Here is a 23,782-nt window from a genome sequence, read left to right on the forward strand (position 1 = left end):
ATGATGCCGCCGCAAGTCGAACGTGAGTAGTTTCTTTTTTGAAATTTGATTTGATATGCAATCTTTACCATCCCTTTCTGATTCTTTTGTAGTCCCTCTCTGGCGACACCACCGTCACACCCATTTCTGCCAAATAACACGAGAGTTGAACTGTGCTGTGTTCTGGTCTGAATGGTGTGGTAAGGAAGACATACTTTTCTGAGGCATTTCAGCTTACTCCTTACGATAGCGGCGCATCTGTGAACATCCTCAGGTGCAGAACTGGTCTTATCTGGAGTTGATTGCATGGCATGGCATGGGCGACAGTGGCTACTTAACAACAGGAGGAGTGCATGCTGGTCTACTACATTTAAGTATACTAAATATAAGAAAACCTAAAAAAATATAAATAAAGTTTTTATTCGAAATCATAACGTGAATATATTTTACACAAATAAAAGTGTAATGTTAGGCTTCGGTAGCATGATATAAAAGATACGAGTATGTATGTTAGCGACAAGAAAGAAAAATTGTGCACTTAACTGAGATGTTTCTCGTGTAATTTTGATTTATGCTCGGGTAGCGCTGAATCGAAGGGCCGGAGAACTGACGACCCTTTTTACTTTCCGCAAAAACTCAAGATTACGAATGACGGTTCAAACTTTAATACAGCTTTAATGGATTCCTTATAAGATTTGCGGAAAACTTTTCATCTAAAGTAAATCGTGTCGGAAATTTTATATGATTTGAGCACTTTCTGCTACAGGGGTTACGTTTTATTTATGTAACGATGTACACAGATTTCATCAAGTTCCCAAAACTTAATATTCATGTAATCATCACACATTTAATCAAAATAAAGGCTCGCTGTTTCGTCGTTTTTACTACGTTACGCATGGAAAGTTTCAAAGTTAACTGTGTGTAATACTACTTAATAAACCGGATACGCGAAAGTGTATCCTCAAGTGAAGTCGTAAAATAGCTAAAAACATTGTTTTACAAAAATTATATATTTTATTTTTGAATTCTCACTAACTTTACAAACTGTACCCGTGCTATTCAAACTGCAGAATAGACTTTTCAAAGCGCTTGCCTCACGCTTTTTTCTGTAAGGTAAAATTTTACACAAAATTTAATCTTACTTAATCCCTTGTTTTTCGTTCGTGAGGTATATATTTCCTGAGGTCTTAGCGAAGGTAGATATTTTTTCTCATTTGAACCATAATTTATTCTATTAAGGATTTAATCTACTAAATAAGTTAGCGAGGGTAGTCTAGAAAGGAGGATCACGTTTTTTCAGGGAGAGAAAGGGTATCCTGGTAATGAGATTTACGCGAACGTATACGTACCTACAATATATGTATATACCTGCAGAGTTAAGCAATGGCAATCGACGATCGACTTCCGGTTGTACTCCTGTTCTATTCGGAATTGATAACAGATTTATAATGAACTGAGGTCACCTACATCTGGCAGATGTGAAGTCCGCAAAGTAGAGTATGCTTTAGGTTTTCTCCAGTTATGATTAGGGCCTGATGCCAAGTAGTGGATTTTTTATAATATAGGAGTAGCAGACGAGCATGCAGTCCATCTGATGGTATGTGTCTACTGCCGCCCATGGATATCTGTAATCAACCCCAGATAGGATAAGATATTCCTACCTGAGATCAGCCACAGATGCCCCGCTACTCCTGAAGACTAAGCTGGAACACCTCGGAAAAGTATGTCTCCCTTACCACACCCTTCAAAACGGAACACAGCAGCGCCTAACACTGCTGTTATTAGGCAGAAATAGGTGTGGCGGTGCCGCCGCCGGAGTCGAACCACAAAGGGTTCTACCACCTTCAAAATCAGTACTCTTATCTTAAATAAGTACTCAGTCCACTATATACGTTATATTAGTAGTAGTATAATACCCATTAGGTTATTACCATAAGTCATCTGGCTATACAAACAACAACAAAAGTGAAAAAGTATGTATGGTATTTTTATAAAACCTAAAAGGTAGGTAGGTAAAGTCCTTCATAGTTCGACTTGGTGGAACCACAGCACTCCACTTATCTTATTCTTGGCCTTACAAAAATGTTAAGCGTTGCCTTTTCCCGGTTTGATGGGTGTGATAAGGCATACAAACTTATCCGGGATATTCCAACTTAGCTCAGATGTAGCAACGCATCTATGACCGACCTCAAATAGAACTATAACCCTATTTCGCCTATGAGCGGTAGTAGCCCCTTACTATCAGGTGAATTGCATGCTCTAGTAATCTTTGAGTTGGTATTTATAGTAAGGCTGTGGATCGCTCGAGTGTGTCACTCATCTATTTGTTCGCGTAACCTGCGATGTTCATAATGATTTATTGTTTACTCTGTACCTGCGATGTGTTTTATCGGTAGCCTCAAGTAGTAAATTCTATTTTAGTATTTTATGTATATACGTACAAAGTTATACGTTATAATCGTTTTTAGTTGCGAAATTTAGTAGATTATCAATGTGCGCTTACATCAATATACGTTTACGATGATTATTTTATTTATCTTTTAAGAAATAACTATCATCAACTAATTTAATCTATTTCCGGGACGTTACGAAGCTTTTAGCTATCTTAGCTTAGTAGCTACGCTCTCTTTGACAGATGGAATTGCATGAACCACCCCTTAGGCATATTATAATTAATTATCGTTATTTATCAGCGCTTATTAATTTCCAATAAGAAATGTCTGTGTTTAGCTTGTTTACTTAAATAACGTACTTAGCCGAAAATACTAAATAATTATTTTACCTAAAGGGTAAATCGCAAAACAATAAAGCTGCATAAAATTTTTTTTCAAGCTAACAGTCGAAGCATAAACTAATTACATCAGCGAGAAATGACAAACAAGCAAGCAAGAAAAACACCGGCTGAGCGTTCCGTATCAAATATTTAATACTTAGTGGTAATGAGAGAAAACAGTGTAAACGCAAAAGAGTCTCGGGTCGGGGGACGATTCTTTGACAGGGATCGCGAGGGCGGGCGGCGGCGGGCGGCGGGCGGCGGGCGGGCGGGGCGCGCAGCCCGCCAGTCCGCGCCGCGCCGCGCCCCGGCCGCTCGCCCGCACGCGGCTTTACGTAACGATGACAGAGCCCGTGAGCTGATGGCCCCGTTCGTCTGGTGGCTGGCGGCCTGCTGCCTGGTGCGCGCCGTCGCCGCCGGCAACCCCGACGCCAAGCGGCTCTACGACGACCTCCTCTCCAACTACAACAAGCTGGTGCGCCCCGTCGTCAACACCACCGACGTCCTGCGCGTCTGCATCAAACTCAAACTCAGCCAACTTATCGATGTCGTAAGTGCACCCGAATCGCCCGCGTAAACATCTAGCGTCTTGTCGCCTGTAATAGTTTCTGGCGTGCATCGCTTCACCAACCTGACCTAGATCGGGAGCTGTCGAGGGTGCATTGCAAACGCATACTTGCTTGCACTTGCGCCCCGCATTTGGAATTTAAATAGACACAAATCAACGCCTCCGGTACGTGACCTACTTTTTGTAATTCATAAGCAAGCTGCAGTTTTACATACTTTTTTGAAAACACTACGTGAAGGATATACGTAGAGGTAGATACTTCACACGTGTTATTCAACCACGAGATTTTGAAATGTTTAATTTATACTTCATTAATTTCTGACTAAAATACAAACAAAAATACTAAGTAAGTATTACTATAACTTGAAGTCTTAAGTATCTAAAACATACTTGTATCAATATTACTTCTAGTTCTAGTATAAATTATTTGGTTGCGTCTTAAATGAAAAGTAATAAGTATAAGTACAAAAATAATCCTGCAAATAAAATATAAACTTATTTAAATAATAGTTTAAATATAAATTGTTATGTAATATGAATAATACTTATTTTTACAGCATCGATCGAACCTTTCTTATACTTTGTAGCACATTCACCTTCATCTATATCGATATACGAATATAATACTTAGACTTATATTTTTACCCTCACACCACCATGCTTATATTTTTTCCGTATCGTGGGTGCTCCACAAAGACAAATAACAGCCCCAGAACAGAAATCTTTACGGACGGAGATTGAATCTGAAACCCAGCGTGTCACAGGGGGTCATAAGAAAGAGTAAGCATCGCATTAATCTTCAGAATAAAGGGATTAAAATTTATCTTGTAAATAAATTTACTGCCACCAACATAGCTTAACGCGACTTCCTAATCTTAATTTATGTGTAGAAATAAAGGCGGTCCCAACTTTTCCCAGAACATTCAGTTCCACCCATATTTCTGCCAATACAGTTTTATGGCCCTTTTCAGTTCACGAAAACTCGAACTTAGTACTATGTATACGATTATACATAATGTATAAATAATGTATTACATATAAATTAACTTAAGAAATGAATTTGGGATTGTACCTATATCTGAATAAATTCACATGGTTTACATATTTTACTTATATGAGGTGCCCATAAATTAAATGTAAATTGATTTTATCTTGGAGTTTCGTCCATGCCTGAATCTGAATGAATTTACAACGAGGTATCATTACTTATCTTCAATGACGAAATGGATAATTCATAGAAGGCTTTTAAATGTCTTTTAGACTCCATTCGATTCGATCGATTATTTAAATCGTATAGATTTTTGTATAAGACAGGAATCCGCAATGTTTTTATAAAATCTTCCAACTGCCCTTAGTATGAGTTTTTAAGTTTTTACAAAAATTACTGTCTTTGTATTTGTTTACGTACTCGTATTTTCCTTACATTTCCAATCAGTTTTGATACAGTCCGCCGGGGGCGTAGATTAGAAATGTATGGGCAAATACGTAAACAAATACAAAAACAGTCATTTTTGTAAAAACGTAAAATCTCATACTAAAGGTACTATTGTTTCATTTTGATTATTTATTGGCCGGTATACAACGATTGCAAAAAGCAGTGATAGTTGAAACTCAGTCTTTCAATGGGAGATTTGTGATTAAATCCGAGACCACTTTTTCAGAGTTATATGCATTTTGGAAATCAATTATGTCATGTTATATAATGATAAAGTAAAACATCATAAAGAACCTACACTCCTGAGAACTCTTTAAAAACCTTTTCTAAGGTGTGTGAAGTCTACCAATTCGCACATGGCCAGAAGGACATGGGTGACAGAAGCCCCGTACCCAGCTGTGCGACAGTTATGGGATGACCACAATACAATAATTTAATCTATATCATTATTGACATTGACCTCAAAACAAAGCATACAAAAACTAAGGAACGAATGATGAAACTGTGCCATGTTGCCTGATAAGGAAGAAAAACAACGCCCTTAAACTTTCATGCCATTTACTTTGTCAGCAATCCTCCAACGTAATAAAACCAGGCAAACAATCGTTTCCTTCCTCATTTTATTGCGAAATCCAGATTCGGCCATGACAAAAAGGACGACCAATATTGACGCTTATCTACTGAACTGTCTCTAACAAACAATTTATTAGTAGCCAGGCCGTTGTACTAGTGGATTACCAAGGACGGTCCTATGAAAAGATATTGCGATCCACGGCGGAGTGATCACCTTGCCGTTCGGATACGAAGTTCGAGGTTCGATTTCCAACCACACAGTTATCTAAATGATGAATTTTAATTTCTGATCTGGGTGTTGGTGCTTTCGTCTTTTATGTGTATTCATGGCAATCAATGCAATAGATAAGTATCTAGATAGTCATTAAAGCCCTTAGAACAAATCTCGAATCCTAAATAGATCACACTAAAATTCTCTGCAATCTCTAATAACCAAGTAAGAACGGCTCATGAAATATAGTAAACTCAACACAAGTAACATTTCAGTCTGCTATTCGAATTATTTTTAACTCTAACACACAAATATTTTTTCGTTTATAAACTCGCTGACCATTTAAAATACGAGCAAGCACGAATAACCAACGAGCGAAAAACATTTTAAATATAACTCCAATAAGTGCACTTGGCTTTCGTTGAATAGAATCTATTTCACAAGAGACCCTTCGATTATATTAAAATAGATACTGTTTCTCATAAGGCACTTCTCCGCTGTCTCACCACTGCAGACGGCCCACTTGTGTCCGTCAGAAGTGCTTCCACCCCTTTTAAATTCAATGAACCGTCTAAAAACTGTCGCACTAGACAAAACTGAGTGTCCTAAAGCTTTGTAAGAACCCTAAACTTTATTATATCGCCACAAACGTACTACCTACGTGCATATTAAGTCACATGTCATATTATTAAGTTTTAGTTTACCTTCTTTTAATATAAAATACAATCTTTACGTAAATAGAAGTAAAATATCAAGTAAACAACTTGCTCAAGTTAATTTCACTACGATAATAATTCTTAATTGACTCCCATGGAACTCTATATCAAACAATAACAAGAAATAATCATATCGTCTTCGTTTACTTCGAATACCTACCGTTATTAAAGAAATTGTTCATCATTATTACTCGAAAAAAATTGCAGAGTTAATGCGTTGAGTAAAAGTCACCATCAACAGCAATCATGGTGAGACAAAAAATCAAGATCGACCACATTTTATCGAAATTACCTCCGATTATATGTCAACAAATAAAACAAAATATTAATACAGTTAGATCTAGCTTTCCCAGAGCTTTACGTTTATATCTATAAAAATGTATTTAAAATTCTAAACAGTTTTTATTTTTAGTATTTTAGATCGTTTGTTTATTTTCCGCTCGCAACAAAGCTCCATTGTCAGTAAAAGCGTGCGGAATGCGGTGAAAACTTTGTAATATCATTGTTGTACCTTTTGACTTCCGACAAAAAGTTTTTATTGCAAGCCATGCAATAAAAACAGGCATTATTTTAAATTCCTAAGTCTTTTAAATGTTCCATTCAATATTATTTTATAATTTATTATTTGTACGAAAATAATAGTGCTTATAACAGCAGTGTTCTGCGCTAGTGAATTCCAGTTTGAAGGCTGTGGTAAGGGATACTTACCGAATACGTTCTAAATTAGTCTTCAGGGGTAACACATCTGTGCCCGGCCTCTCGTACAGTTCCAATCTTATCTGTAGTTAGTTACAAAAATCCATGAGCAAAAAAAGTCACTTACCATCAGGAGGACTATCTATTCGTTTGCTACTTCAGTATTAAATAAATAAAAAATAAAAAAACTAAAATATAGGTACTTTATGGAATGCATATTACATAAATGACTTCTGTCTTATAATTATAATTTTACCCCTGGACTGACCAAAGGGCAAATACCCGAGAACCAATAATAATAGTATGTAGTAAGGCTTTGGAATCCACATATGATTGGCAATGGTATGCTACCAATCTGAACACAAACACATTCGGGATATCTGCAATTCCGCACTGCATTCAAGTAATATTCCAAGATTCGATAGCGGTTTGGGGAACGTTTCAATATTGCATTCTCATTAGTTTCAGTTCCCGTTAGGTACAGTTCTGTTAACAAGCAATAAATTTATGAGAGGTTGACTCAAAAAAAGTATATTAAAAATATTTTAGGCTTAGCAAAGAGAGCCTGGTGGTTGAAACTCGGTCTCTCAATTCCATGCATTTTTTAAGTTATTGAACTAAAAAAGTTAAGTCTTAAAAAATAATGATCACTTGCTATAACGAGGGAGGAAAAAATCGTGAGGATACCTACAGGGCTGAGAGTTCTCTAAAAAGTTCTCAAAGCCGTGAAGTCTACCAATCCGCATTTAATTTTGGCCAGCGCGGCGGACCATTAATAGCGTAATGACCAGCCTAATCCCTCTCCACTCTGAGAGGAGCCCAGCGGAACAGTAATGGGTTGACGATAATTAGTTGGTATGTTGTTATTCAGTTGCCGTGGGCAATATTAATGAGAATGGATTAACATGATAATGAACTGATTGTTTTATATGCATTCGGGCAATTAAAAACTTCTAAAGAACATTTAACCCTCTGAAAAGTCGCGATTCAATCAATGAGACAGATGAAAGTGAACAAAATTCATACAAAATGTATAACGTTACAAATGTAAGCAAAATGGTTACATGTTAATTGTGTTGTCAGTAAGTTCTGCGTCCCCGTAACCCACAGTGGTCGAGTTCGAGTTGGAACCATTATTTATTTAGCGACTTGCTCCGTTTCTATTCAACCACGCTTTAAATACCAAAATATTCGTCTCTTGTTTGAGTTTTTGGCGAATGTAGATCAAGAGGACTTTGTTAAAAAGTATTTGATATAAAGTATTAATTTCTTTTATTGGAATAGTACAGCATCGCAAAGATATATATTTAACGATCTTAAATTAAACAAAACCCAAAACAACATTGTGTTAACAACTTGCCGTGGGCTTAGTTAGACTTAAGAGCCTGTCATAAATGCGTTGTTTTTTACCGTTTGAAATCCTCTCTCGCGGGGGCTATGAAGTGGTTATGCCGCCTCTTACCGGCTAAAACCCCACGGAGTTCCACCGGACACCTTTTGTCCGGAAAACGGGTATACGTTGCTTCCCCCAAACACATTCAGTTAAACACATATAGGCTTTGAAAGTGTCTTCTGGGAGGCAGATTTGGGCCTACTATTGTCGTCACTATTGAATTAAAATAATTCTTGTTCTCTTCACAACTTTTCATGAGGGTCAACTTAGAATTCGTTAATTACATTAGTGTCATAGTAGGTTTCGCGTTGATCTGTAAATATCCATAATCACCACGTTAACTCAATATCAAAATATAATTAATACAGGAATGTTATCTAAAATGTGTTTCAAAATAAAAGCTATTAACTTAGGTAAAATCAAATTAGTGAAACATTCAATTTAAAACTCTTTGTAACTCGTTCCACAATGGCCGTATTGTTTTAATGAAGAAATGATAATATCAGTAAGTATAATTATTATAAAGCGTTCTGTTGAAATCCCATTTCAAAAACCACAAACTGAAATGTACAGTAATTACAATTAGTTAATGTGTTTGGTATTTACTTATTTGGTTTGTTATTATTACGCCTACACTTTAAAATTTATTTAAATTAGTTTTTCGTACAAATTAAATAAATTGAAACGTTTGTATCTAACGAAGTCGGGAAAAATAACAAACATTTCAGTAAATGTAATTTGTTGAATGTAACGATTTAACACGGTTTGTTTTTCAATCATTTATCTAACAGTATGGACCCTTTACTATTTATTACTAGGAAAATCTAATGTTATATTTTTGTTGTTTTCAAAATTTTCCTACACAAGGATATAAACAATAAATAACTTATTGTAATTACGAACTTCTTGTATATATTTTTTAATGATTTTTTGACATTTAATCAGTAAAGATAATAAGCAGGCAAAATAAAATCATTTTTTTAGAAACAGCCGGAACTTATGTTTTTCCCAAAAAGCTTGGATCAAAACTTGCCACTATCCCTAATACTTATTGCATATTCATATGCAATGGATGATATTGATCTCGTTTATTTATAGAGGCAAAGGAAAGTAGTTCCTTTGCCTCTATATATAAACGAGATCTTTTTCTGTATTGTTTTAAAGGTATTGACGAGATTTACTACTTTTCAGTAAAAAAATCAATAAGCCTTAGTAATTCATTCCTTAATATAACGTTTGAGAAAAATATGGTATACCTACCAATTATATTGATGGCAATACTAGCGAATCCATAGATATGCAATCCAATTATACTCGATATGGATATTGCTCAATTAATCTGATAATTCCACGAATGTTTAATTGCATAGTATAACAATGAATGCAGAATCTATATATGTATTTTTTATTTATGTGTTATTTGAAATTATTCGCTGTGCAGTCGTGGTTTATAAGTTTGAAACTGACATAGTTCAGGTTACAAAATAGTTGCAATGTAAGTATGTTATCTTCTGGGTTAAAGGGTGTTGTAAGGTATGTTTTGCAAACAAACTTTAAATATGAAAGTTCTAATATTAATAAAATTCTCACAAATGGGAATTACTGTACTGCTAAATCAATTTTATCTATTAAGTTAACTCTACTTCATTTTAAGACACTGCTCAATTTTTAGCTAGACTGCCCTTTTCCTATATTTACTATACAAAAAATACTTTAGTGCAATGAAAAAATTCGAAATATATTTTAAAATTTCAAAACTTCCCTATATACACCAGTGTGTATTATCTTTACCTTTGCTATAAGCCGTTAAAAATAAGCGCAAGTTTATGCCACGAAGGAATACATATTACATGCTCAATTATTATATATTTTTCTTCAGCGAACATAAACTTAGCACAATACATAAAATAAATTTACATTACAATTACAAGTAATCGACAAACCTTGAGTATTAACAATAAGAATCAAAACGCTCCTACAACGACACTCAAGCCTTTGTTTCGTTTGACATAATGATAAGTTCTTGCTTTGTTTCGTGGAATCCGTAATGCAAGTACGACCCCGTCTTTTGTGTTGTGGTCCCAAATTAGAGGTGGAACGATAATAACTTTAATGGATTTCGGGGTGTTAGTATCTACCGTCACGTGCCGCGCCGCGCGGCTCATTCTCCTAATTTCATCTGACGCCTAAAATACAAATAGAATCCCTAAACTTGTACTTTATTAGCATATTTTGTCAAGATAACTCTGTCGATTTGAAGTAAAGAGTGAACGAATGAAATTTATATTGAATAATGAAAGAATATATACTTATTTTTTCCAACTGCAGAGGTGACGGTTCCACCCAACCCATTCACTATTATTTATTTTTAAACAGTTTGGTTATTATTTTTCCAATGATCACTAGTATATAATGTTAAGTTAAGTATATAAAGTAGTTTTTTACCTACCTACTTATGTACTTATTGTTCGTACATAAAGATCAAATAAATATTATGCCTGTTATGTCCAATAACGTTACAGCCATAAACACGCTCTATTAATTTTCCCAATATCTAACACTCCGTGGACGTACTAAGCGAATAGACTCTTTTCTGTAATGTAAGAGACATGTACTATGGCAGGGTAAATGAAGGACGTATGTACGAGTTCATAAAAATTAATGCTCACAGGTGATAAATTACAGAAAATAAAAGCCATAATATTGTTGCAAAATCCTCGGATGGACACCACAGCTCGCGCGAGCTTATCATATTAAGCGCGGTATTTGTTTTAAGCAAAATTCACTTATTTTGCTTTATAATTACATTATATTTTGTAAGCTAAGTTTCAGACGCGCACAGTGTATATATCAATAATGAAATTGAGTGGATAATGCCCTTAAATATGAACATCGAGAGGAGAAGCGAATATTACCTGCCATCCTGACTTTGTGGTAACAAGAGTTGCACCCAGGTACAAAATAGATTTCATCTCCAATTTACGTTAACGTACTCTTTCAAGGGTGAATTGAGATATTCGCCGTTGAAATGACAAGAAATATAGACGGAAAACGCATTTAAAGAGGTAAAAAAAAACAAATAAATATTATATTTTCTAAAATAAATAAATATTAATGTGCAAGTTTCATATAAAATATGTTTGTAGATCGAGGTGATCCAAGCTCCTTAAATGTTATTAATTGTGCATTCAATCCAGACGATTTGTTCGTTTCCTTAGTTTTTCGTCTATACTAGTCTCTAGATTGTCACAATAAGTTATTTCATTACTATTTTATCATCGCCTGGAGAGATATTGTAACAGCGAGCGGAGATATGAACATTAAACCCAAAATGTTGCGTACTCCGTTGCGTGGGTTAAGTTTAAATACTCGTATACCTTTTTTACAAAGAATAACTGGACGTGATACCAAAAAGTTATATTTACAAGAATATACCTCTAAGAATCTACCTAAAGAATCCTTTAAGTAACATAAGTTTCGTATTCTTCTCTCATAAAACTCATTAATTCGATGTCCATACCATAAAGATGCATATAAATGATATGTCCACTGGATTCAGAATGAAAAATTTCAGCTCAATCATATCTATTGATCTAAAATTCAGTTTAAGATTTGACCCCCATATAAGTACATACGAAGTAACAACATAAGTTAAATCAATATAACAAGAAGCACTTAAAAACAATACTATAATAACACACCTCTCAAAATAGAGATAGGACAACAATCCTATCGAATATTTAATCTTAATCGTCAAAAAGTTCCATCCATTCATTTTACCACGTCTTGTACGGGACCAACTTTGCAAAGAACATTTATTAAATTTAATTTAAGGGTAATTGTTGACTTCCTTAAACGGGCTTGCTCTGTCTCCAAATCACGTAATTGCTTGTGGAGCTCTTGATTTAATCAATTGTTATTTCGGGGGAATACCTTAAATATTCTAACAGTACTGCTTAGTTACAAGCAAAACAAAAGTAAAGCTTGCTGTAAACTATAAAATATACTGTTATATGTTGACAAATTTCCCTATGGTTTAATTTGAGGACGTTTTTGTTAACACTAAAGTTACCTACGCTACTGTTAACTTCTAAATCTTCCACAGCTATCGAGAAAAAAATAAAGAAAATCGATTGATAAATAAAAGAGAAACATTAAGGACATCCTTACACATATTTTATTGGTAGATATTATATGAAGATTTACTGTCGAACTGGACACCAAGTGGACATAAGTGTTTTCCTATAACTCGAGCAGACTTGGATCGTATTACCATCATCAAGGGACCAGCACATCCTCGCAGTATCTCTTTAAATAGTCCTATACAGTATTCAGTATTCAGTTTTAGTAGGCAGTGACAGCCTAGTGGTTAAGAAACTCGGCCTCTCGATCGAGGGGTCCGAGGTTCAAATCCCAGGCTCGCACGCACGCACCTCTGATTTTTCAAAGTTATGTGCGTATTATCACTTGCTAAACGGTGAAGGAAAACATCGTGAGGAAACCTGCATACCTGAGAGACTTATATTAAAAAAAAAACTCAAAGGTATGTGAAATCTACCAATACGCACTTGGCCAGCGCGTTGGACTATGGCCTAATCCTTCTCATTCTGAGAGGAGACCCATGCCTAGCAGTGGGACAGTAATGGGTTGATGATGATGATACAGAATTCAACCGATATTGCGCTACATGCCTATATATTATACCTACCCTAAGTAGAAGTGACGTTGACCTCTGTACGAGGATTAACGCTCAAAGAGACTGTCTAGATTCAATGTCGTGTGAGGCAAACAATTTAGTGAATTTTGGTCATTCACCCAACCGAGTTTTCTATTCAGACACGAATGTAAATGCACGAGTTATTGATTTTACGAGAAAAATAGCAGAGAACTGACTCTACATTAATTGGAGATTTGCCTATATGTTTCATAGATACATGTTTTTTACCTTTCTTTTAATGTAAAAGCCCGAACCATGCTAAACCCTGAGATTTTCTAGTAAAACCTTAGATTTACCAACTCATAAGAATAAAAGTCCGAAATGATCTGAGATAATCGTTTATCTCGGACTTTTATATACTAAGATCCTGAACAAAATACATCGTACATGTTCCAAGCATCAATTTAATTAACTATTGGACGGCATTACACTAGTAATGTCGCTCAATAGCGTTATACCTATGTAGTTCTACGCAATGGAGTATTGTAACTTAAGCAACGATATCTTCTAGATAATTTAAGCTTTGAAAGCGCAGAACTAATAATGAAATGGGAGAGAAGGGGATGAAAGTAGAAAGGTTTTATTATTGTTTTTTATCTCTTTACGGTATAGGGCTCGTAAACATACTCGTTTAGAGCAACATTTAGCTGCAATTGTGTTGGCTCATATACAAAAAAGCAAGGATTGAGGGAATACCGTACAACAAAGCAAACATTGCTTCTAAGCTTTATATTATAAAAGCAGTAAACGAGCATGACGTCCAACTGACGGTAAACGTTTACTGCTGCCTAAGGAAATCTTTAATCTACTTATAAGATAAGATAAGAATACCTGAGGAAATCCTTGAGGTCAGTTACTCTGCATTGTTACCGCTGAAGACTAAGATGGAACGCTTCATACTTATGTATGCTCATGCCACACGGTTCAAACCAGAAGACTGCAGTGCTTAACACTGCTGTTATAAAGCTGAACTATTATTCACACAGTAAACATTTGTTACATTTTTAATGCAATTATTTTAATATACTTATCGCAAATACGTATATAAAGTTAAAAATAGCAGTACATGTTTTAAAATAACTGAAATTAAAGTGTATGTTTTTAGATAATTATACATTGCTGCGTTGGTAGTATTTCGCAGTTTTACAAAACAAATTAGTGGACAATTCACAGCGACACAGTACCCGGGTATATTGGGCGAAAAGCCGCACATTTTTAGAATTTCAGCTCCCATTTCATTTAAACTTTTGTTCATTATTCTTATGCCGCTATGTTCCACTTCGCAGGTGGTTTGGGCTTATTCGGTACACCTCCGGTACTTAACTGTTGTAAACTTCTTTTGCACTTTTATATTTGGCATAAAATGTTAAATTTGCTTTCACTAAGAAAAAAGACTGTAAATTTAAAAATCAAATCGTTTGTCAAAAAACTGAAGATATTATCTTTAATCATAAGTAATGATGCTCTCGGTCAACACACCTATCAACGAAAAAAACTAAATATAAATCGATTCCTTCGCGAAGGAGCTACGATGCCCCTGACAGACCCAGACATGTATATGTATACTACATGCTATATGTCTGCTATGCTTTATTCACCCCTCCTTATGCGGGTTAAAAATGAAGATGAATTTAGTATAAAGTTTGGTTTTTAAATATTAACTGCATTATTTTGTTCTGATTAAATAGTCTTGCGTTCTCTCTACTAGCTCAGCTTCTACGTAAATAATGAGTTAAAGAATTAATCATAGTTTTTTGGCTTTGAAATTTGTTCCAGTAAAGTTAATGTATGTGTTTATTGTTAAAAATATAAATGATAATTATTTAGCTATTTATTTCATTACATTGCTACAATATAAGACACGTACAGACAAATAGATATTGAAAATATTTCTTCAATATCTCTTCGATAGGTACGAAAACAACTTTTCAAATCTGTAGACATTCTACAAATGATTGCAATTTAAAAATAATAACATGCTTAATGGTAGAAATAAAGCATCCACTGAAACGTTTGCACAATAAAACGATTTCACAAAAGAAAACACCAACTAGTAGCTACTTCAGTCCAATTATAAAATTACATACACGTTCAGAAAAATCTGGATTAAAAGATTCATGCAATGTGTTTGTAATTTTCTCGTTTCATGGGCAACGTTACTACTTTTTTTACTACTTTCTTACTTTTACTTTAAAGATAAAATGCCTATAAAGTAAAAACAATATCAGAAACGGTTTTATACAACTATTCGTTGATTGAAAGCTTTTCTCAGTAGTCTATTTTACTTTTGTTCACTACGCTTCACTCACGCTCTTTAATAATAATATTTTTTGATAAATTTTTGCCCATCACATTATCACATTTCAATTTTTTCAAATTATGAACTCTTCCAGAACAACCACCCATCATCGCCAAAGATTCGCGGGCATTCGCTAAAATCGCGACGATCCGCGGATCACGGATCCCAAATCGGATTACCTATGAAAATGGGAAATCGTATGTAACATAATTTGTCGTTATCGCCTGCAAGCAAATGAAGACGAAGTACAACACCTCTGCCTTCGTATCTTAGGCGGCTCGGTTGTCAGATGAGAAAATGTAATATCCTTTGGGAAAACACTGTTCGGTGATAGCACGCCTCGGCGAAAATAAAATATTCACGGAGATTTTATAAGATAAAAACTTCCTTAACGTATTAAACTTGTGGATTTATGCGTAAAATGGAAACGTACACGGATTTGTTATTTTTGACTTAAAATTGATCTTTTTCCTTTGACTTTTCTTTATAGCTATTTATGGCTGAGCAAAGATGACTATCCATGACAGGGGAGGCCTTGGGAACACCAAGCTGTTCCAATGTGGTTTGGTAAAAGGGATAGTGGCAATGCATAAGTTTCCCGGAATGTTGTAATGATTGGTATTATAATAACAAGAGAGTGAGCCAGATCAACGTGATTCTATAAACATATCTATTCCAAAACGTAGTGGGTATCGCTAAAGAAAAACAAATAAAACCTTTCAAGACATTTAGTACTAAATCCTCGTTGAAAGGTTCTTTAGAAAGGATTCCCCGCAATCCGCTGTCGTAAGAAAATGTGTAGTCTTGTGTAAAGATTTAAAATAACAACAATAGTGTTCTTTACTCTTGGTGTAATAAATGTGTATTAAATCTAGAAAGAGGCGGTTTTTATCTTCAGTTTTATTTAATTTATTTATGTGTATTAAATTATGTAGTACCGTAATGTTTATTTAGTATATTATTCAGAAAACTTAATAAATATTTTACTGATTACTATATACTAACCGTGCTAATCTGCGGTTCTCCGAAACGGACCAGGAGATAAATAAGAAATGTTTTATTAGGGTCCCAAGCTATTAAGGCGTACGGTCGTTAAAATATATTATGTATCTGATAGATTAATTTTGCTGTGCCCACCAGAATCTGAAGAACCAGATAATGACGACAAACTTGTGGGTGGAGCAATCCTGGTACGACTACAAGCTGCGCTGGGAGCCGCGGGAGTATGGTGGCGTCCACATGCTGCACGTGCCCTCCGACCATATCTGGAGGCCTGACATCGTGCTCTACAATAAGTGAGCCAGAATACCCATCATCCCGTTATCTAAATCAAACAACTAAATTAGACTGTGCCGGTAATGTTGCGAGAAAGTCGGCAGTTACGAAATGTTTATGATGTTACTTTTACACTGATTCGTATTAAACTGAGTTATAAATTATACTTGATTGTAAGATCCCACAAATAGTCTTTACTCTGAAAAGATAATTGAATTATATTAGCATAGTTTTGAGGTGTCACGGATTCAGAGAATTCCTGTTTTTAATACTCACGTGTTCTAAAAACCTTTTGGAGCTTCGAGCAAGCAATCCCGTGGCAAAAGTAAAAGTCAAAACATATCAGTAGAATTAAATAACGACAACTTTGTCCCTTTTAATACACCATTAGTAAATAATCTGCTAAATTTAAAATAATAAGCACGTATCTGTTAGATTATATTCATTTGTTTATCTATAAGTATTTCTGGATTGCCTCAAAGCAATCATAATATTTATTCTAGTCGTGTGATTTCTCTCAAAGTAAAGACATGCAATATTCATCAGCTACCAGCTTCCTCGCAATACTGCGCCACATGTCGTTAAAATAATCCCTAGATAATATTTACTATGCTTTCTAAACTTCTTTCTGTTTATGTTCTAAACCCACACTAACATAATAACACTAAACCCAACACTAAACATGTTACGTTAAATATTGGTGTTCTCATTTCTTATGTAGTAGTGTGCAATTTTTGAACCATAGGCCTGTATTTTTCTATCGTTCGTTAACAACAACGGTGTGGTAAGGGAGACAGACTTTTCCGAGGCGTTCCAGCTTAGTCCTCAGGGGTAGCGGCGCTTCTGTGGCCGACCTCAGGTAGGAATATCTAATCCTATCTGGGGTTGATTACAGATTTCCATGGGCGGCAGTAGCCACTTACCATCCTCTGGACTGCATGCTCGTCTGCTACTCTTATATTATAAAAAAAAAATCATGTTATTTATACTTGTACTTATTTATGGTTATTAAAGTGTATGGTCAAAATTGCGCACTATTGCTTTTGGTAGATGTGCCCCATTGCATCGTAATTGTTAAATGTGTTATTTATATTACTTATGTTTCCATTCCCCTCCAAATTTACCAAACGACGAGAAAAAACTTCAAAATGGCGGCGGAAGGGATTAGTTTGTATGTAGAGAGTAAGGGCTTAAATTAAAATATAGATCAATGTTTGGTAATAAAATTACATATACAGTCGATTTATTCAATAAAACATATTTACAACAAATTATATTTAACAAACGAAGTTTCGGAACCGATCTTATTATTAGTTTACATATATTTCGTCTATTTGTTCGTGCGTGTACAATAAAATAATTTCCAACGAGTCTTATTTAGTTTTAAAAAGAAGATTGTGATTAAAAAATCGACTGCTTTGATTAGTATTTATTTTCAATACATTGGTCACATCCCGTTATAAAAAGCTAGCATACATTAACGAGATCAATTAATATAGTTGGTTTTGAATATTGAGAAGCGGATTTAATTATTTAGTCCTCGTAGACAAAGTAGGCAAAAGATAGAGCCTTTATAAGGTACACATTACATAGAGAGATATACTCGCATAATTTGAAGAAATGAAAGTTGGTATATGTTATTATCTTCTACAAATAACATAGCCTAAGTCGTAAGTTTCTATAAAACAATTCGATTCAACACAATCGTACTCTTACGTAATTCTTATATAAGTACGTCCACAAACCACACAATACCCACGTTAGCCTTCACGATGGGATAACAAAGTCCATTATAATAGATACGCTCTAATATATTCGTTACAGCTTTTGTCCCATTTTATCTGAGGACTTGGGGATTCAACAACCGTCTCTTAAAACTTGAACGAAATGTCTTTTTCATCTTAACCTTAATTTGTCCAATTTATAAGATGTACATTTTGAAATACGTAGCGAAACGCTAAATTGAGGATAAATAAAAAGTAATAATGACTTACAAGTACATTTCATAAAATTTAAGAGGGTTAAGGGATTGGTGGAAAAATAATAAAATCAGTGATACCCTAATGGTTTAGAAACTATATGTGCGTACTAGAAATTAATTATTACTTCCTTAAAACGGTGAAGGAAAACATAGTGAGGAGACCTGGATACCTGAGATTTATATAAAAAAAAATCAAAAAGGTATGTGGAGTTTACCAATACGCACTTGGCCAGCGCGGTGGACTATGGCCTAATCGTTCTCATTCTGAGAGAAGACCCCTGCCCAACAGTGGAACAATAATGGGTTAACTAAGACGACGGGACAATAAAATGACGTCATATACAGCGTACGATGCTACGCAGGGCTTGTAAAGTATGCATTGAACAATATTTGTAGCACTTCGTAGTCAGCATAATGCTACGCGCTACGCCTTCGTTAAAATACAGCTACGTGTTTTGTTTTGTATAGTAGGAAGAAAAATAAATTATACTTATATTTTAAAACTTGATGCTTTTAAGATTTGATTCTTTACTTTACTTGATCGAGTCTTACAAAGAAACAAACGGAAATAAACATAGGTTCATTCATTTAGGAGCTACCGATAGACAAAGTAACACATATTTAACTTATAACACCCCTCTTTTTATGAGTGCGGTTAAAAATAAAATATTTTTCAGGCGTTTCGCTGTATATTCATCGCCGTGTTTAATGAAAGGTAATAAACTTCACGGATCTGTTAAAGAAAATGAAAGCTGTAACGGATTATGAAGGTTTTATGAATTGTGGGATGATATTTCGTTTTTATTTTCTGAACATTACAGTAACGGCGTGATAAATTAAATTTGACTGCTGTATAAATATTTCAAGGAATAAACCAAGTCGTTTGTTTAAATCTCATTTCACAAATACGATAATGTGTTGTGAGATTTAGTTTCTTTCTGTAATTTATTGAAATTATGTTCTTGAAATATACAGTAAGTATTATAATTTTAACAAATAAATTGCGTCTACTTACTCACACAAAACATGATTAAGTATTAGGTCCTCATTATTAATTTACAGTTTCATCCGCGTTTAAATAAAATCAAATATACTGTTATGTACTGGGACTAGCGTGTTCAAACAATTAAAAAATCTCACCATTTTTACCACATTAGTATAGATTTAGGGCGCATATCTTGTCGCGCGTATTGACGCCTGCACACGTGTCCCATCTGCACATTTGTAACTCGCTGCAGTCTCTTCCTGACCCATGTGTGATTTTACACAATTATAATAACAAATATCTCATAGACTTATTCGCCGACAAATATGTATTTCAGTAATGATGAGTCCGGTGACCTATTTTTTTAGCTAATAGCAACTGATTCGGGCAACCCAGGACTGTGGTTCGGGGCGTGCCCCTTCCGTTCCGTCCCCCCTTTAGTCCGATAGAGGTGTGAAAAGATAGGATTTAAGTAGCACGTGTGCAGTACCCTTACCAGGAGTTTTTACGTTTCGACAAATATGACTGTTTTGGTATTTGTTTACGTATGGGCCAATACGATTTCCTAGTTCTGACACAATTCGCTAGGGGCGCTGATTGGAATTTGTATGGGCAAATACGTAAACAAATACCAGTCATATTTGTCGACACGTAAAAACTCCTGGTAAGGGTACTGGTGGGACACGCGTCTAAGCATTAACACGCCTGAAAGGAAAAGCGTCCTTTGTCGATAATATTTTCTTAGTGGCACACACACATACACATTTGATTGCATTACTGTGTAAATGACGCAACATCGCTAATGAGTTCAGTGCTCGCTGTGTGCCCTACGTGTCGCGCGTAAATTCACAGTATTTAATATGAAACGGAAGGTGTTTGTTATTACAATTGTATTTTTCTGTTCGGTAACTAATTTTATTTTCGGTTATTTATCAGTAATTTGTTTTGATGTGTAATTTCATGCCTGTCTGTTACATTTTAGGTAATCTGTGAAGCTGCATTGAAAGATGGGCTGGGTTTGATATTTCAAAGAGTAGAAACTGGACTGAGTTTATTAGTAAATGACGTGAAAACTGATATAGAGGCAATTTTGGATCGTACGTACAAGGCTATAAATTTACTGGTGAAAAAACCTCAGTGACATAACACTTAAGTAATTCACGAAGTTTCATTATAAAATTCACTTTTATTTATTAACTTATTATTTTTGTCATCGTCATTTTATGTTGTGTAAGTACTTAGTTTGTGTAATTGTTAAACGTATTAAACCTAGAACAAATAAATGTATTGTTAATAAAAAACATGAATAATTTAAAAGTATTATTGAAGTTATTGATAAATTATAATTATAGAGATTAAAACAACCAATGACCGATACGCTTACAATAATAAAACTGTGTTATAAATTAAATATAATGAGAATATAAATATTTTTATCTATAAGTGCGTTTCGATACAATAGATTTTATTCATAATAACAATAAATAAGTAGTAAAGAACACGCCGTTACGCCCAGTTTGAGACGTCGTTCATTTCGCTTAGCCTACCACCTCGGGTGACGGACTTTGATAAATGAGCTGGACGACAACCGCCACTCATTTCCGATCCGCCGTCGCGACCTGCGCCCCTCTGACAAATGTGCCCGTTCTCCACATAACCTTGGAAAGTACCTATTGCAACCTTTAACGTCATATTGTTACGACAGAGATTGAAATTACGTGCACTGAAAAATATTTTTTATTTTCATCTCATCGAGTGATGTTTTCCATTTTATTTCTATGAATGTCATTTTATGTTCGCTCAACCAGAAAATCCACACCGCTTTATGCATTTACTCATAAAGCTGCGATGAAATTACTTAAGCCACGCTCTTCTCATATATTTTTTTAAATTTCAGCTCAGATTTTTATATGTAACAAAGTAGGTATAATCTATTTCATCGGGTAACATTGTGACAGTTATGACTTTGCAGTGATAAGCTCTAATAGTTTGTAGAATAATCCATTTTATATATAAAATTCTCGTCACAATGTTAGTTGCCGTACTCCTCCGAAACGGCTTTACCGATTTTCACCACATTTTATGTACATATTCAGTAGGTCTGAGAATCGGCTATCTGTTTTTCATACCCCGTAGTGATAAGGGTTGTTCACCCGTAACATTTTCTTATTTATATGGCAACATAATGTTTGCCGGGTCAGCTAGTTTATCTATAATATAAATATAAATGAATATGGCACACAACCTTTAATACAGAATTAATAGTAACATCGGTGTTTTTCCTTAAACCAATAAATTTACTACGTAGCAATAACACACCTGTATACACATTCCGGATACGTCATGTACATCAAATGTTACATTGAGGTTATAAATACATTACAAACTAACGATTTCACACTATAATACAGAATGCTTTTATTTTTTTATCAATCGGACCGTTAAATTTGTATGTAGAGACAAACAATCGCATACCGATCGGCCGCCGTGATCGTGTCGAATGCAACAAAAGGCCGAGAATGAGGCCGCGTGCGGCTTGTAAATATGCGTTAACATTGCAGTGCCGACGGCAACTTCGAGGTAACGTTGGCGACCAAGGCGACCATCTACCACCAAGGGCTAGTCGAATGGAAACCCCCCGCCATTTACAAGTCTTCCTGCGAAATAGATGTGGAATATTTTCCGTTCGACGAGCAAACGTGTGTTCTTAAGTTCGGTAGCTGGACGTACGACGGATTCAAGGTAATTGCGCGAGGCTCCCTGAAGGCTCTCGCTGACCGCTCTGTTTGTCCGCAGCGCCGACGGGAACTACGAGGTGACCCTGATGACCAAGGCCACGGTGTACTACAACGGCATGGTGGTGTGGCAGCCGCCCGCCGTCTATAAGTCGTCCTGCTCGATCGACGTCGAGTTCTTTCCTTACGACGTGCAAACCTGTGTGCTTAAGTTAGGCAGCTGGACGTATGACGGCTTCAAGGTGACGCCCCGCTGTACGCTGCTTGGCGCCGCGCGCGCGGGTCGTAGCGTAGGGCCCGCCGCTGAGGCCGATGTCCATGCAGTAGCTTGTTGGCTCGAACGTAATTCGTCGTGTAATTATTATTAATTTTGTCCATGTGGTATGTTACTCACTTTTACATATTGACTGTACGCGACGGCGCAGCGCGACGGCGTAGAGCGCGCGACCTCGGCGCCGCCCGCTCCCCGCCGGCGCTCGCGCCTCTTAGCTCTGACATGTTGCAAGTTTTACATAACTATTGCGATGACGTTTTAAAGTATGTGGAGTAGCAGTATGTCGACGTGCGTGTCCACGAATGCTCCAGTTTTCCACGGTCGGTTCCACTTAGTTCGATCGGCCTTCCTCGCTCGACACGGAAAGGTATAAAATTCAAACAGCCAGGTGATATGGGATGCAACATCACTCGATTCGATCCTTTCCGAAGCCTCCCGCTCCGATTGAGCCATTCCGCGCTACGCAATAGCCTTCGCGTACAACCGGCCAGTAGACCAACCGATTATGACGTAACGGAGTAACGCGCTCTACATGATACCGATGCGCGGAGCGGCGTCTCTCGGAGCTCACACACCTCTCCTTAGCTGGCTCCGCTCGCGCCACACACACACGCTGACACGACGTCCCGCCCACACTGAGGCTTGCTGCATGCTCCCTACAGTCTGTGTACATTCCACTCACCGCATGACTCCAGCTTGACCCCTGACCAATTGCATTCCCGATCACGGCGGCCGCCAGCCGCAGACTATGGCCACGGCTATGACACAGCTTTACACGTACCTACACGCGAACAGGTTAAGCACAGCACGTGGAGATTTATCAAATAATGTTCACACCTGTGGCTCGACACACTTCTGAGCATAATATGTCATCATACTGCATATTTTATACCTTTCCCTATTAGCGACTATTAGTGGCTGTAAGAATTCAGTGTCGCTGACCATTGCATGAAAAAATAAATCCATAAATACAGAAACAGATCAATAATTATCCTACACAATACAGACATGGAGTTCATAGTGCACACAATCTATACTAGATGTTTACAGTAGAGGGTTCGTTTCGTCGACTGAAACTACACAGATTCATTCGGCGAAACGCACTTGCATGCAATCGATACACTATAACGTAGCTTGCGCCTGATATCAACGTAAACGTGACATATTGGAAG

General features: G+C 36.0%; 1 protein-coding gene across 3 annotated transcripts in view; it reads left to right on the forward strand.

The window, feature by feature from the left end:
- Positions 1-3,054: 3,054 nt before the first annotated feature.
- The window catches only part of nAChRa4 (nicotinic acetylcholine receptor subunit alpha 4), a 44,225-nt gene continuing 23,497 nt past the window's right edge, over positions 3,055-23,782 (forward strand). Inside the window, exons 1-3 of one of the 3 annotated variants that reach the window (XM_073083381.1) lie at positions 3,055-3,302; positions 16,501-16,655; positions 22,163-22,343. In XM_073083381.1, the coding sequence (XP_072939482.1) occupies positions 3,114-3,302; positions 16,501-16,655; positions 22,163-22,343 (525 nt within the window). In that variant the 5' untranslated portion in view covers positions 3,055-3,113. Of the gene's footprint in view, positions 3,303-16,500; positions 16,656-22,162; positions 22,344-22,397; positions 22,579-23,782 lie in introns of those variants that run through there. The other 2 variants (XM_073083382.1, XM_073083383.1) reach the window with 2 other exon arrangements.

Source organism: Epargyreus clarus, unplaced genomic scaffold (assembly GCF_041222505.1).
Source record: "Epargyreus clarus isolate Ecla_fem2 unplaced genomic scaffold, WU_Ecla_fem_2.2 ptg000019l, whole genome shotgun sequence".
In the NCBI taxonomy this organism is placed as follows: domain Eukaryota; kingdom Metazoa; phylum Arthropoda; class Insecta; order Lepidoptera; family Hesperiidae; genus Epargyreus; species Epargyreus clarus.